The sequence below is a fragment of the Arachis duranensis genome, chromosome 5 (genome assembly GCF_000817695.3).
Source record: "Arachis duranensis cultivar V14167 chromosome 5, aradu.V14167.gnm2.J7QH, whole genome shotgun sequence".
Classification (NCBI taxonomy): domain Eukaryota; kingdom Viridiplantae; phylum Streptophyta; class Magnoliopsida; order Fabales; family Fabaceae; genus Arachis; species Arachis duranensis.
In genome coordinates this window covers 20251879-20266001 of record NC_029776.3, presented here as the reverse complement: position 1 = coordinate 20266001, position 14123 = coordinate 20251879, and the positions used below count along the sequence as shown (strand labels likewise).

Here is a 14123-nt window from a genome sequence, read left to right as displayed (position 1 = left end):
AGAGCACCAAGTAGCCGAATGTCTATAGGAAGAGGCTTCTCATCATGTTCCATGAACTCAGCCTGCAAGAGCATAAAGTTCAACAGGAGCAAAATGCAAAAGATTCACCTCACCAAATCTTCAAACTATGTATCGTTAATATTAAAATATGAACAGTGTCTAAAACTAAACTTCAACAAAAGTCAAGCATGCTATACAAAATTTCCAACACAACAGTAAAGTCTCTGAAAATTCAAGTGATAAGGGATCTCTCATGAACAAAACTACTAAAAACATCAAATTGTATTTATTTTGAACAAGGAAAATAGTATGATTGGTAATTTGGCTGACGGAATTCAAGAGGCAATTCATTCTTCAGTTTAAAATCCATTTAATGAGCCTACAGCAGTAAATTTCTCTATGGAGCCACACCATTTTACCATTATAGTCCTATTTGGGAAATAAAAATTAACATTTATAAGTACATCACTTCAGCCTTCTTCAAGCAAAAGTATATGTTCAAAAAAAAAAAAAAAGACAGTAGAAATAAATGATGATAGAATGTATTTTTCTCAGAAATCCAAAAATATTAGTGGGAAAAAGAGGGGGTACATTATAAGGTTTGCAACACAGCTTAAAAACAAGAATAGATTTCCATCACAATTATCTAAATTCCTCACTGTCCTACTACATTATATCCACTGATCTACATATTATCAACTAAAGTCTCACCCATGACCCTTTCTAAGATGCTGTTACTATTCAATAATCTTTAGGAAGCAAATATAAAGATATCATAGTTTCCTCTCACAGATTCTATAGAGTTAACAAGACAAAAGACATACCAGGTTAAGAAGTGTAGCCAAGATTTCCGGAGGAATATTTGGTGAAGAAAAGGCCATCTCTAGATTTCGAACCAACTGTTTCTGGCTGGTCTCATTCAGATGTGCCCAACAGCTGACAAATCCAGCTGCAAACAGTTCTCGTCCAACAAAAGGCTGTCAAAGGCAAGAAGTGAATATTGGATAGGGGACACTAATTCCACAATGAACAATATCAACAGGCAATTATACCTGCAATTGTGCCAGCCTAGCACAGGTTCGTAAGGCTGGAGAAGGAGATTCCTTTAGAAGTTGAATGCTAAAATGCCTCATCCATTCTGCCCAGTCCTCTTTAGTGCTTCTCTGGGAAGCCTCCCCAGCTGTCCGCAATCGGCCATCATTAACCTGTATGGAGAAATTTGCTTAAACTCTAAAAATGAACATCACAAAACCTAGATACCTATGAAGTGGATTCCTATGTCATATATCCAAATTCAAGTTCAAGAGTCCCAATACACCAATCTTTATAGTAGAAGTTCCCATCTAATGTGTGTGTAGGGATTCCACTAGCACAATGTGTAATGACAAGATTAAGACAATCAACAAATTATTTATTGGAAGGTTCATAGATTATACAAACCAATTGATCCCAAATGAATAATCTCATGTTAAATCAGTTATAATTAAGTGTTGTTAATAGGGTGGTATCAGATGTAACATTAAGAAAAACTATTGTCTTGGTTTCATATGCAATACATAAATGTAACTAAGGAAAACTATTGTCTGCTTTCAGGTGCAATATATAAAACCTGAACAAGACTTAACCCAACTAAACATCTTACAAATGCAATCTTAAAATATTTGCCTTTCTCCTTTACTTCAATTATTCCCCCTGCCTCAGCATTACTTCAATTATACCAACTTGCACTTATACTTTCCTTTCCCAGTTTAAAGTTTTCATTCAGTACTCAGACTTCACAAAAAAAAAAAGACACACGAAAATATAAATATATAAAAGGAAAAAAAGGGAACCCCTCTGCCAATTGTTTATCTCTACAACCAGTACTTAATCAATACAGCAACAACAGAAGCCTTAAGATTTTCATCTTCAGTGGTTAACCCTCGGGTTTCCAATTTGTAGTAGACATGTTTTAAAAAAAGCCAACATATTTCGACTCATCACAAGAGGATACCTGATGGCCTTTGAGTTTATGGGCATCAGATCCATCTTCATAAGGATCGATCTCCACATCATCTAAAGGATCACTAACAACCTCAACAGGAAGCCTTCGGCTCAGTCTTTGAGAAGTTGTGGTCCCAAGGATAAGTGGTTCACGTTTCTGTAGACGCCCTTCAATTTCCTCAAATTCCTTGTGCTGCAGTAATATATTACTTAACAAAATTTCAAGGGAAAGATATGTTAATGTGACATAAAAATCCACACAGAATTGGAAAAACTCAGACCCGCAGGCGATATTTCAGCAGAAGTTTGTGTATTGATGGAATAAAAATTGTAAAATCCTCGCCAAGGGCATGAGCCAGACAACAAAGTGCATCTACGGCATCCTTCCGGAGCTCATCATTCTTTCTGTCAATTTGAAGCAAAACTGTAAGAACTACCAGACCAGATAACTAACATGAATGTCTAAAAGATTATATGAACTAAAAATGGAGAAAACTGAGCTACTAAGAGATATAAAATTTATGGGAGGTCAACAGACTTTTAATTTCTGTTTTTAATTTCTGCTTTCATCTCCATGTTTTCTGTTTTCAAATGTTTGTAAAGCAAATACTAAAAACAGTAAAAAAGATAAAATCATTTCCAGTTTTCGTATCATGTTTTCACGATTTCCTTCACAAAATCTAGAAAACAAAATATGAGAACAGAACCAAACAGGCCCTTAAACTCTAATTATAGATAACAAATCCCAAATTCCTCAATAACAAACCAAAATTCTGACTTACAATTACTTCATACTTCAGAAAGTATTTAGTACAATTATTATCTCCTCATAGTGCACTATAACCCCTTTGCTAGAAAAAGAGCCAAGGGTTGTAGCAAAGTAGCAATCTTCTAGGAATAATTTTCGACACTGTTAAAATCCTAAGATCAAATAGTGGGAGAGGAATGGCAACAAAATTCCAAATTTCCAATAATAATTCTGAATGAACTTCTGTGTAAGGATGCAATGGATTTGCAAATTAATTATACACACCTTACAATTTAAAGCTCCTTATGATCATTGTTCACATTTAAAACAAAGATCTCCTTAAGTGTTACCTTTAATTATTAACTATTATGTCAAACAAAGGGGAAAGGACAATGGGTTCCACTACAATATGAAATTCTAGAATTTGCATACTCACCCATCCAATACTAGTTTCAGGTGATGCACAAGAGAGGATATATGACCCGTGACCTGCAGATAAAGGGAGAAAAACCAATAGAATAACCAAAAAGAAAAAATAAAAGTGTCATGTTATATCAGCATAAACAAGCCCACTATAAATATATGCGTATGGATCCTCATAAACCAACCTGCACACGAGGGATCAATCTTGTCAAAGTTTTGATTGCGGCACGTCTTATGTCTACGGAGGCATCCACTTTAAACAAGCGTATAAGAGCAGGAAGAAGTAGATGCATGTGTTCATCTAAGGTGCCTAAATTATCAAGAATAAGGTCGTCATGGTTAACCATTTTCTGGCCAAGACAATCACATATGTTATAAATTCCTTTTGTACAGTAAATCTGATATAGAACTCATGAAATCAAAGGCATAAAACCTATTTTTACTAGTAGCGAACCTCACGCTTTTCTTTCTGCTGAATTTCATGTTATTTCCAAGAAAATTTGCATTTCAAATTCAAATAACCATTCAAAAGGAATAGTAGCAATATGGGGTATGATATACAGTTATACACAATCATAAATGTTGGGTTGACTGGTTCAAGAATAAATAACAAGTTGTAAGTTGCAATGACAAATGACACAAGTTGAAGGAATCCTGTGTGATTTAGCACGAGTAAAAATTTTCCAAAAACAAAAAAGGGAACAATATACTATGTAAAGACTACTAACCACCAAACACTTCAAGAGTGTGGAGAATATCAAGCACATATGTGTAGTCATTACACCGTTCTGCATCACTAATAACCTGAATGCAACCTGGCAGAATAACTGGAAGATATGTTCTAAATTCATCATTGAGAGCCAAGCAAAGCTGTTCCACCAAGTGAAGAACCTGTGACATTCAAGCAAATAATCAAACAAAAAAAATGAAAAACCACAAGAGAAAATCTCTAGGATAATCTACATAAATTGGAAAAGCAGCACTACTAACAGGATATCCAAGAGCTGGACGCGCTGGGGCTGGAAGTGTGAATGATGACCACAGTTCAGATATTAGAGAAAGCAAATCTTGCAAATATTTACGAATGTGCTGCAAATTCAGAACCAAACATGTGAGCAGAAAAGAAAACAATGATCAATTTGATTACGCACGCACACACACATATATATGTACCTGGCGCACAATAGAAACAAGAGTTCCAAGCTTCCATGTAATGAAGTCTTTTAGACTATCTTCACATGTACGAACAGTATGAAAGAGATCAGGCAAAACCTACAATAAAGCAAGGGACAAAGCCCAAAGTTTTAGGTCACAAAATGAATTTAAATGCCATAGACAAGTACTATGGCACCAAGCCAAATACAACAATAACAATAAACATGGACTAAAAAACCATAAGAAAAAGTATGGCTGGGCAAAGATGTAAGATGGAGAACTAACCTTTGGCAAGTACGGAACACAGCCAAGACCCATTGACTGACCTCACAAACAACAAAAACAATCATACCAGCAATGAGTATCAATAATGTAGATGCATGGAAGCATAAATGCAATTTAACATCCAAGTGGTGAAAGAGGACACTTCAATATCACTTCAGTTACAAAAATTCTATCAAGATACCAAAATCAAAATACTTGGTTGCTTAAATAATATTCTTTTACAGTGTATTTCATAAATCAAATATTAGTAACACAACTACATCAGCCCAATAAAAAAATCCATGCTCTGAGGTTAAAACTCTTGTATTTAACAACACTTCCTTCACAAAATCTGCTATATCAAGAAATTCTAGCAGGAGGATTCCACAAAGAGGATAGCAAACTATGCAACACTCAGTTGAAATTAACCATCCTGGTAAGACTTGCCATCAACTTGGTGTGTTCTTTCAATTAATCAACCACTTGGTTCAGGACATGAATTTCATAGGAGAGATATAGAAATACTAAAGATACATGCAAACTAAAAAATTTACAAAATATGAAGTGATTCAAAAAATAGAGTGTAGAATAAAAAGGATAAGCAAAAAGGGGGTCTCTCCTGCCAGCAATACTTATAACATCAAAAGTGTAATTGTATTTGAATTAAATTAAATTTTTCTTGCATTAATATAAAATAAGGAAATTTTATAGCATTTATGAGGAGAAAAAATTATGGTAACCAGACAAGGACAATGGCCCATTATTATTTCTTTATTTTGCAATTCTATGTCAACTATTTTAGAAATGTTGTATTCTGTATTTCAGTTTCAGGTGCATCTCCTCAAATTAATTCATTTATCAGATACAGGGAAAGAAGTGAGCTGATCATAACAAGACAACACTTTGTTCCTGTTTACTTTTATAGAAGAACTTACTAAGAAAAAGGAGACCAGGAGAATACAAACCAAGAAAATTAGAAATTACAGGATACACAGAAAATAATAGAGGGGGAAGCACAAGACACAGGCCTGTTGCATGCTGGCATACCTTGAATATGAACATGAGAGAACCAACCACTTTCAAATGGTAACTAGCAAGAGATGGATCCCTCAATATACGCATCAGAGAATTAATTGCAACCTGAAATCATAAAAATCAACACAAGTTGGGTGAAAAATAAAGGTACAGAAGTTTTGTGTTAATGTGCTACCGTGGAATAATAATCATCTGATGAAGCAAATGAAGGCCACAGGTCAACAGGAAATTCATCCATGCACTGAATCTGCTGACTTGAATCACTAGCCGGGCGGGTAACTTCTCCATGAGACCCTGGCAAGGCTTTCTGATTCCGTTTATGCACATGAGGATCCAGAGCACCCATAATCCCAAGAACCTGGAAGAACCCAAGTACAATTTAAGGACAAAAGCATGCCTATATCAAAAGATATCATTTTTTTTAGTTTTTACTATTACCTTCAATACTTCCCGTCTGGTGGACCACACCAGTTCACCATTCAGTAATTTTAAGAGTAAGCCAAGTAACTGTGGGTACTCATTATATGGAGTTATAACATACCTATCAAAATTGTAAACAAATTTGATCACATTAATATAGAAAAATTGAGCATTAGACTTCAATGCCCTCTTCAAACTATTTTATTCATAAGTACATCTCGATAAAAAAAAAGGTAATGTAAGAATTTGAACATGGGTACTAGTTTTTAAAGAACATCCCGGTATACAAGCATCATGCACTAACACAAAGTCCGAGGAATGGTCACACCCAAAGGATGCAATGTAGAGAGTCTAACCTAATAAATGCATCAGTGGCTTATTCCACGGCTTAAACCTGTAACTGAGGTCACACAGAAACAACTCACCCATTGCCCTAAAGCTCCCCTTTCGTGGGTACTAGTTTTAAATTTCAAATTTTTTGTTGACGAAAACACATCTGGATAAATTACATCAAGATGCACAAGAAAACACTTTTTTGGGATAAAAGAAGAAATATCATTTGAACAAAGAGAACATTACACGAAGTTGGAAGATAAGATATCCTGAATTATTTTATAATTTATATACTAGCAAAGAACTTCTTTAACAATCATCCTCAATAAATTTTCAATGTTAAAAAATTAGGAGAGAAAAAAAAGAACATTATGTAAACAATATTTGTAAAAGATAATATAGCCATATTATATCAATTTGCTAGTTCTAAAATAATATTGCCAAACAAGTTTCAAGTTTTATTAATTTTTGAATACTTGTAAAAAAAATTAAAAAGAGATTTAAGCATAAATGATGAGTTCAGATTGCATCATTTGATCCATGTAACTAACTGCACCTATTGAGATGGGGCTTTATCCTTGTTGTTCCAAAAAAAACAAACATTTCAAATAGATTTTATTCTTAGCCATTAAGATACTATTTTGAGAACACTGTTACAAATTAGTTTTTTGTTCTTTGATTCATCTATTTTTTTTAAAGAAGTTGAATTTAAAGTAAACCTGATTTTAAAACTGTTTTAGAAAACTATAAAAAAATTTCTAAACAGGCACAAATACAAACATGTTCTTTACCCTGTGCTTTGTACAACTTGACCAAGTGTAGCAACAGCCACTTCCCGTTTAGAGACGGCTGCTCCATCCACTAAAGCATCCACTATTAAAGGCATAAGTTCAGGAATGTATTGCCTCATGGCAAAGCCACCCTACACAGAACCATCCAAGTTAGTTTGCTACTTACCAAAATTAAAAAATAACAAATAAACGCCCTACAAGACTTAATTCACTAACCACTCTGGCAAGGTCCCCGACAGTCACAAGGACTCCACTAATGATTCCACTATTCGCACTAGCATCAACAAGTCTGGCCACAAGAGCCTGAAATAATGAGAAAACTCGTTAAGTTACAAAATAAACTTAATATAAGAATGTATCTCTAACACCAGAACTAGTAAAACCTTATGCACTGGAGCAATGTATGGAAGTATAAGCCTTTCACAATTCCTTATCAAACACCCAAGTAACTTCGCACTTTCTTCTTTGCATTTACTATCTGCACTGCTGACATGGCAAAACATAATGGAAATAGAACAGAATAGTTCTGTTACCAATGCATCCAATAAAAATAATGAATCTTGGTATACATAATACATGAAGATGATCCACTAAATATTATAAACAATTCAAATTCACCTCTGCTCTAAGTATGTTAACAACTGTATAAGATGGCGACGAAGAGCTGGGAGAACATATGCAGGATTTTTCTCTGATAACCTTCCAGCCAATGAAATAGCATACTCCCGAACGTCAAAATCCTGCAGAAATAGACTCTTAAATATCAACAGTATTCAACAAAATGAAGCTCCAATAAAAATTACGGGAAATATAATCCTATGCAAGTGTACAGCATTATACAACACTTAAATCACAGCCATAATTCGGTCTAGAGAAGATATTAGAGGTCTGATCTGTCGATTTTTCTCCAATGAATCTGAAACAAAATTTATCGGGAAAAAAAAAACATGTAGATTGGAATTACCAGTTAAATACTAAAAGTACAAGTACATAATACCATCAAAGTTGTCTATCGATATAATATGTGAAAAACATTTTTCTGAATTATATAAGATAAATGTGAATGTGATTCCCCAAGATATCTAGCTACCACAGTTGCAACTAAACTTAACATCCTGCAAACTACTCTATAAGAATCAGCCAATAAACAACAGCAAATCACAACATATCTAGCTTTGTCAGACCTCATCATTTAAAGCAGCAAATACTGCACTCAGATTGTCAGCCTGAGCCAAATACTCATCAAAACCTCTATCTCCATGGAGAGAAGTGAAGATAGAGTGGCGAACAGTAACATCAGCATCTGCAACAGCAGAAATGAGAAGCTTCTCCACAAGCTGCAAAAGGTCCAAAATCATTTAGTGACAAGCACATCATATATAAGTGTGCATCATTACACAATTAAAATACCAAGATTCACTAAAGATAGCATAAGGAGTAAGGACTAAAGACTAGAGCATAGGCACCGTATTATAAACATATGCAACTTGTATTAAAAAATGTTCCTGACAAAATTTAACCGCGAAACATGAAAAATCTGACGAAGGTGCAATTGTCTAAATTTCATAGTTCAAAAAAGAAAATTATTAGATTAATTTTTCACAAAATTACTTTTCCCTTGTCAACCATCTGACAGACCTACAGAGTAATTATCAAGTCAGGACTAAATCAATCACTAATCATTAAAATTCTATTTTGGGGTTTTCCAATTGAAACCGAATATTTTATTACCTTCATAATTAAGTTCTTATAGTCCCAAAATTTTCAACATAGATCCCTACTGTTAAAGCACCATTATAAACTATGGGAATCAGGGGCCCAATTAAAAGGATTTTGAAACAGGAGTTACAAAAATTCATGTGTCACATGTTCAGCCTAGCCTACTATTAGAGAGTTAAAATGATGCTTCAATAATAGGACCCAAAAACAAGTCAAACTACAGTCCCCAATTACAAACTTCTATGCAGAAACCAAATTGGACATCCTCAAAAAGAATAGAGGCCGACATAAAATCTTCAGATGGTACTTCAGCAAGGAAACTTTCTTTGTTTTTTTTTCCCCTACAGCGCACATCACAAAGAAAAGAGGGGTGGGGGAGTATCTACTAGTAAGAGCAAAAAGGACCAATAACTCCAACAAATCTAAGAGCAGAAACTTCTTCAAACTCCAACCAAACCATTCATTCCAACCAGATTTTCTGCATAACTGGACTGCAATTAGTCCACCGTAACAAGTCCGCCTTTTAAAAGTCTAACCCTTGCTAAACTTTGCATAAAATAGTTCACTGTAACGGAATTGACCTTGGCTCATTATACACAATAAAATGCTATCTGAAAGAGTCTAATTATTTTCTAAATTAAAAAAGGACTTCTTATCTTGGATTCTAGAAAAAGGAAAGTTTCAAAAAATTGGGGGGAAGAATTAGAAATGCACAGTCAAAAGTGAACAAGACAAAAGATATGAAGTATACAAAAAATAAATAACTAAAAAATTTGTAAACACCAAACCTCTTCCACAAGTCGGCGACGCTTTCCACCCGATCGATTTGACCTGCTAGAACCAAAATGAGCACATGCTACGCCAGAGAAAGAACTAGCGACCAATTTGCAACAACAAAGAGCAGCATCTTTTCGGGTAACTCCATCCTCATCATCCAAATATACAACAACTGATTCTCTAGCAAATTCAAGTAGGTCATGACCCTATATCAAGCAGGATAAACAGGGTTATAACATCTACCATTTTCCAATGTTTCTAAAAAAATGATCAAAACAATATATAAGGACTTTATTGAACATGACAACAGTTCATTATATTTATTGAAAATGAGCTTTGAGAACCTTGAAGTTAAAACGAGCAAGAGTTTGCAGAGCAAGCTGTATAAGACCAGGACCACTAAGCTCAGAAACCTGCTGCGGAACATTCATCACTGTTCCTCTACCAATGGAAGCTGCAGGCCTCCCAGGATGGTAATGGGATTTAGAAAGAACCATATAAAAAGGTGGAAAATTTGTTGCAAACAAAACCTATACCTAGCACATATTTGCTCAAGAGCCTCCACAAGCACAGTTGAAAGACCCGTAGAAAACATAATATCCAAAAGCCCACGTACATGAGGTTCCATGGTTGGCCCCATTGCTTTCGCAATACTTCCAACACAAGCCAATGCTTCAAGCGAAGGCTTACTCCTACGAGGAGCAATCTACATCAATAGAATGGATATACTGTCAAATGATATCCTCAATTCCTCATCACGTATTATAGAGCAAAATACAACCAAGCATGAATCCTAATAGCAAATGCATCATGGAACAAGATGAATAGTGACATCAAACAACAGTTTCTGCAACATACCGCCTCGCGTAAGTGGGTAGTTATTGTCGGCAAATAATGAATGAGTTCCCCATCAAGTGCTCCAGCCATCTCTCCAAGGGCAATGAACCCACTATCACGATCTTGAGGTACTTTCAACACGGAAAGAATATGATTCATGCATATCTGCAAGGGATTTCATCTCCCATAGGAACTCATATAAGTATATCATTAAGTTACTTGAAAGTCTCCGTTCTGAATACTCTTCCTCCCAGTTTAATAAATGCAATCAACTAACAGGGAAAAGCTAACATACTGTTAAATAGTTGGTAACGAAACGATCACGTAGAAAATGTGCGATTCGAGGAAGCAATGAAGTTATGCTTAGGCGAACAAGCCGGTCTCGGTGCTCCAGGTATCTGAGAACAATTTCCGCAACTTCTCGGTATCTGGACATCATGAACTCACCAGTATTCCTTCACAGAAATAATTACATATAAACTAATTTCAGAATAATAAGATTAACTAGTAACCAACCCGAGTTTCATAATAACACATAGAAAAGTAGCGAGCAGATAATGTGATTATCAAACCCAGTCTCTTAGTATTGTCCATGTAGAATTTTTCCAGTAATATTATTAGGCACAACTGGCACTTGACTATTTTATTTTTACTTTCTATAAATTAGTTATTTAACTTTCCTGTTGCCATATAGAGTGGCAGCATTAAGCCGCGTAAGTTTACAACCTCCATTCCATTTTCATATTTATTTAGTATATGAATCTGTTAAAACATAGTTTTCCCCAAGCATGCTTCATAAAGGACAGAACACTAGCAACATACTGGGTTGACTGGATAAAGTGTTTAATAAATAATTTTCAAGCTTAAAATGATTCTGAACTTTTAATTTATGCAGGAAAATCTGAAAATATTAGAAGAAGCGTAGAAAAATGCTCACTAAAAATGTAAACAATTTGTTAAGAATGCTAGCTTGAAAAAATTACAAAACTTTCATGGATCAGTGCAAAATGTTCAAACTTATAGCAACCTCAAAAGTTCTCCAACAGCAAGCAGCGAACCGTGTATGCTGTGCACTGGGGCATTTCTACCCAATCCATCTTGTGTTGCCTCAAACATTCGATAGTACCTGATACCAAATAAAAGGTAATGAACCTGACCTGATCTTTAACAGGGGTATATTATGCAGTAGAAGATTAAAACCATCAAAATAAGCATGATGTGAGAAAACACAGATGAATGGAAGGTGATGACACTCTTATTCTAGCTAGAACCTCCAAAATGCACTGCTCTGGCATCAACTTTTACTACCACCATGGAGGATATCAAAGAAAGTAAACAACTGAATGAAATAATGCTGGATTTGGTGCCATATATTACTGTAAAACCAAGTTTCATGATGGGTACATGCTGATGGGCACTCCTTGCTTTGACAAGGATGCCCAACAGTAGATCAACAGCCTCAAGTAGAGACAATGATCATGAAATGCAGTCCATATTTGTTAATACTTCTGCTTTAGTGAAAAGTTCAGAGTCTATTCCATAGTTAGTTCAGGTGTTCTACCATGTTGGATGTGTAATATAGGTGTGAATCCGCCTGTCCTTCAGATAAACAACTCATTCAGCTGGTAGACAGTTGAACGGTCACACTTCTACACAATCAACCTCGAATTGCTCTAACTCTTACATGAAACATAGCTTCACTAATTATATGTCATTTAGTTGGAATACATCCACTAGTACCAAAGGCAACCAAAAAAGAAACCTACTACCATCTTCACAAATGTTAAAAACATAAAGCCTAAAAAAAGTAAGAACTTACCACTGAACACGCCAGCGTGTTTCACGCTTTTCTATAACACGAAGGCAAGCACGCAATGCCTCCACTGCCCGCTCACGAACAGGCAACGCTGGATCCCTCAAAGCGACCCAGATAGCATCAACAAATTCTGGCACATGGACATTGAACACGGTTGAAGCATTTTCTGCCATTTCCTGCAATGACCAAAAGGAAAATGATAGTGCATAAATATTCCAAACTTGCTAAAGAGAACAAAAAAATTATCAGCCTTACTCAATCAAACGATAACTTCAAAAACTAAAATGATCTTCTTCAACTGGAAAAGGGAATAAAGCTTCTATCAATTCTGACAAAATAACAACTATAGTGGCACTTACTTTCAGGATGAGGACAGCAGCAAATCGCCGATATTCCACTCTGTTCCCTCGAAGCCAGTCTAGAGCAATTTTCACCTACGAGATAAGAAAAATCAACGCACTCAGAACTCATGTCAAACAGAGCATGTTACAATGCTAAAGGTAAGATTGAAAGTAGACGGGAGGGAAACCTGGCGCTCGACTTCATCGGCAGTCATAGCCCCACCAGCCCTGGCAAGATGGCCGAGAACCCTACTGGCATGAACCAAAATCTCAGGGTCACGCTTGGCCTCAAAGACTGTCCTCATGTAACTGGAGAATCTGGAGACCTTGGAAGCGTTCTCCCCAAGAGCCACATCTATGAGCTCGTCAATGGCCCTCAGAGCTCCCAAATTCTCAGCCACGTCACTGCTCTCGAGGAGGCTGGAGATCCTGTCGTATAGCTGATCCATGAAGCGAGAGAAGGCCTCGCCACTTAGGTCACGTGCTTCCTCCTCCAGATGCTTCTTGAATGCCAGCGTAGCACCCTCCTGCGTCACCAGAATGAACTAGTAAGTGAGTGAGAGTGAAAGAAAGTGAAAATTGAAGTGGAGGAGGAGGAGCAGAAGCAGAAGCAGTGAGAGAGTATGAGGTAGAAACCTTGGGGTGGCCGCGGGTGCAGAGGTCTGCAAGGATGCGGTTGAGCGAGTCGAAGGAGGTTCCGGGGACAGGCGGTGGCCCAATGTAACGGTGGGACTGAGAGGGTGTTGCCATTGCCATCCTTGATTTTGGTGTGATGTTCCTAATCCCTAACTAAACTAAACTAAATCAGATTAAATTATTAGTGTTATTATTGAATTGAAATTTAGGAACGATGGATTGGAGAATCAGACATAGCATCCCGCCATGCCTGAGAATAGAAAGAAAAGACAGTGTGAGTGTGAGTGGGGCACCTCGAGATGAGGTTTATTAACTAGTTTCTGGGTGCTCCCAAGCGTGACCAAACTCACCCTGGTGGTGGCGTGAGGTTGATGAGGAGACGAGAACTGGAGCGACTCGAGAACGCACCACACCCGCCACACGCACCCAACATACTCCAGTCCGACCCGTTACAATATTCCGCCCCGACATAATAATAAACAAGTCTAGACACTAAACTTTAGTGCTACGTTTGTTTATAGAGACAGGACACTGAGACAGAGACAAGACACTGAAATAAAGACAGGACACTGAGACAAGGACACAGAAACACAAAATCGTATTTGACAGAAGAAACATGAACAAATACAATATGTCTAGAGACACTGAATTAGTATATTTTGTGTTCATGACGGAGACACTAACAAGGAACACAACTTATTTTTTATTTTTTCTTTCATTATTCTTGTTAATTTTTTTATAATTATATTTTTTATTATTATATTTTTCATCTCAAATTTTTTGAATGAAAAAATGAGAATAAATTGAGTTTTCATAATTTGTTCTAGTTTATCACTAAATAAAAT

At 36.1% G+C, this 14123-nt stretch overlaps 1 protein-coding gene across 1 annotated transcript in view; it reads right to left on the bottom strand.

Annotated features, from left to right (window-relative positions):
• LOC107488658 (serine/threonine-protein kinase TOR-like) overlaps positions 1-13705 on the bottom strand; it is a 26382-nt gene extending 12677 nt beyond the window's left edge. Inside the window, 29 exon segments of the mRNA XM_016109414.3 lie at positions 1-62; positions 825-977; positions 1053-1205; positions 1994-2176; positions 2265-2388; positions 3168-3220; positions 3340-3464; positions 3883-4045; positions 4145-4243; positions 4328-4426; positions 4595-4630; positions 5621-5713; positions 5784-5966; positions 6047-6149; positions 7153-7283; positions 7369-7455; positions 7536-7635; positions 7771-7892; positions 8337-8489; positions 9660-9854; positions 9993-10159; positions 10162-10354; positions 10507-10650; positions 10781-10940; positions 11513-11611; positions 12305-12477; positions 12661-12735; positions 12831-13169; positions 13279-13705. The exon segment at positions 1-62 is cut by the window's left edge and continues 5 nt beyond it. Of these exon segments, the coding sequence (XP_015964900.1) occupies positions 1-62; positions 825-977; positions 1053-1205; positions 1994-2176; positions 2265-2388; positions 3168-3220; positions 3340-3464; positions 3883-4045; positions 4145-4243; positions 4328-4426; positions 4595-4630; positions 5621-5713; positions 5784-5966; positions 6047-6149; positions 7153-7283; positions 7369-7455; positions 7536-7635; positions 7771-7892; positions 8337-8489; positions 9660-9854; positions 9993-10159; positions 10162-10354; positions 10507-10650; positions 10781-10940; positions 11513-11611; positions 12305-12477; positions 12661-12735; positions 12831-13169; positions 13279-13398 (3887 nt within the window). The 5' untranslated portion in view covers positions 13399-13705.
• Between the last annotated feature and the right edge of the window lie 418 nt (positions 13706-14123).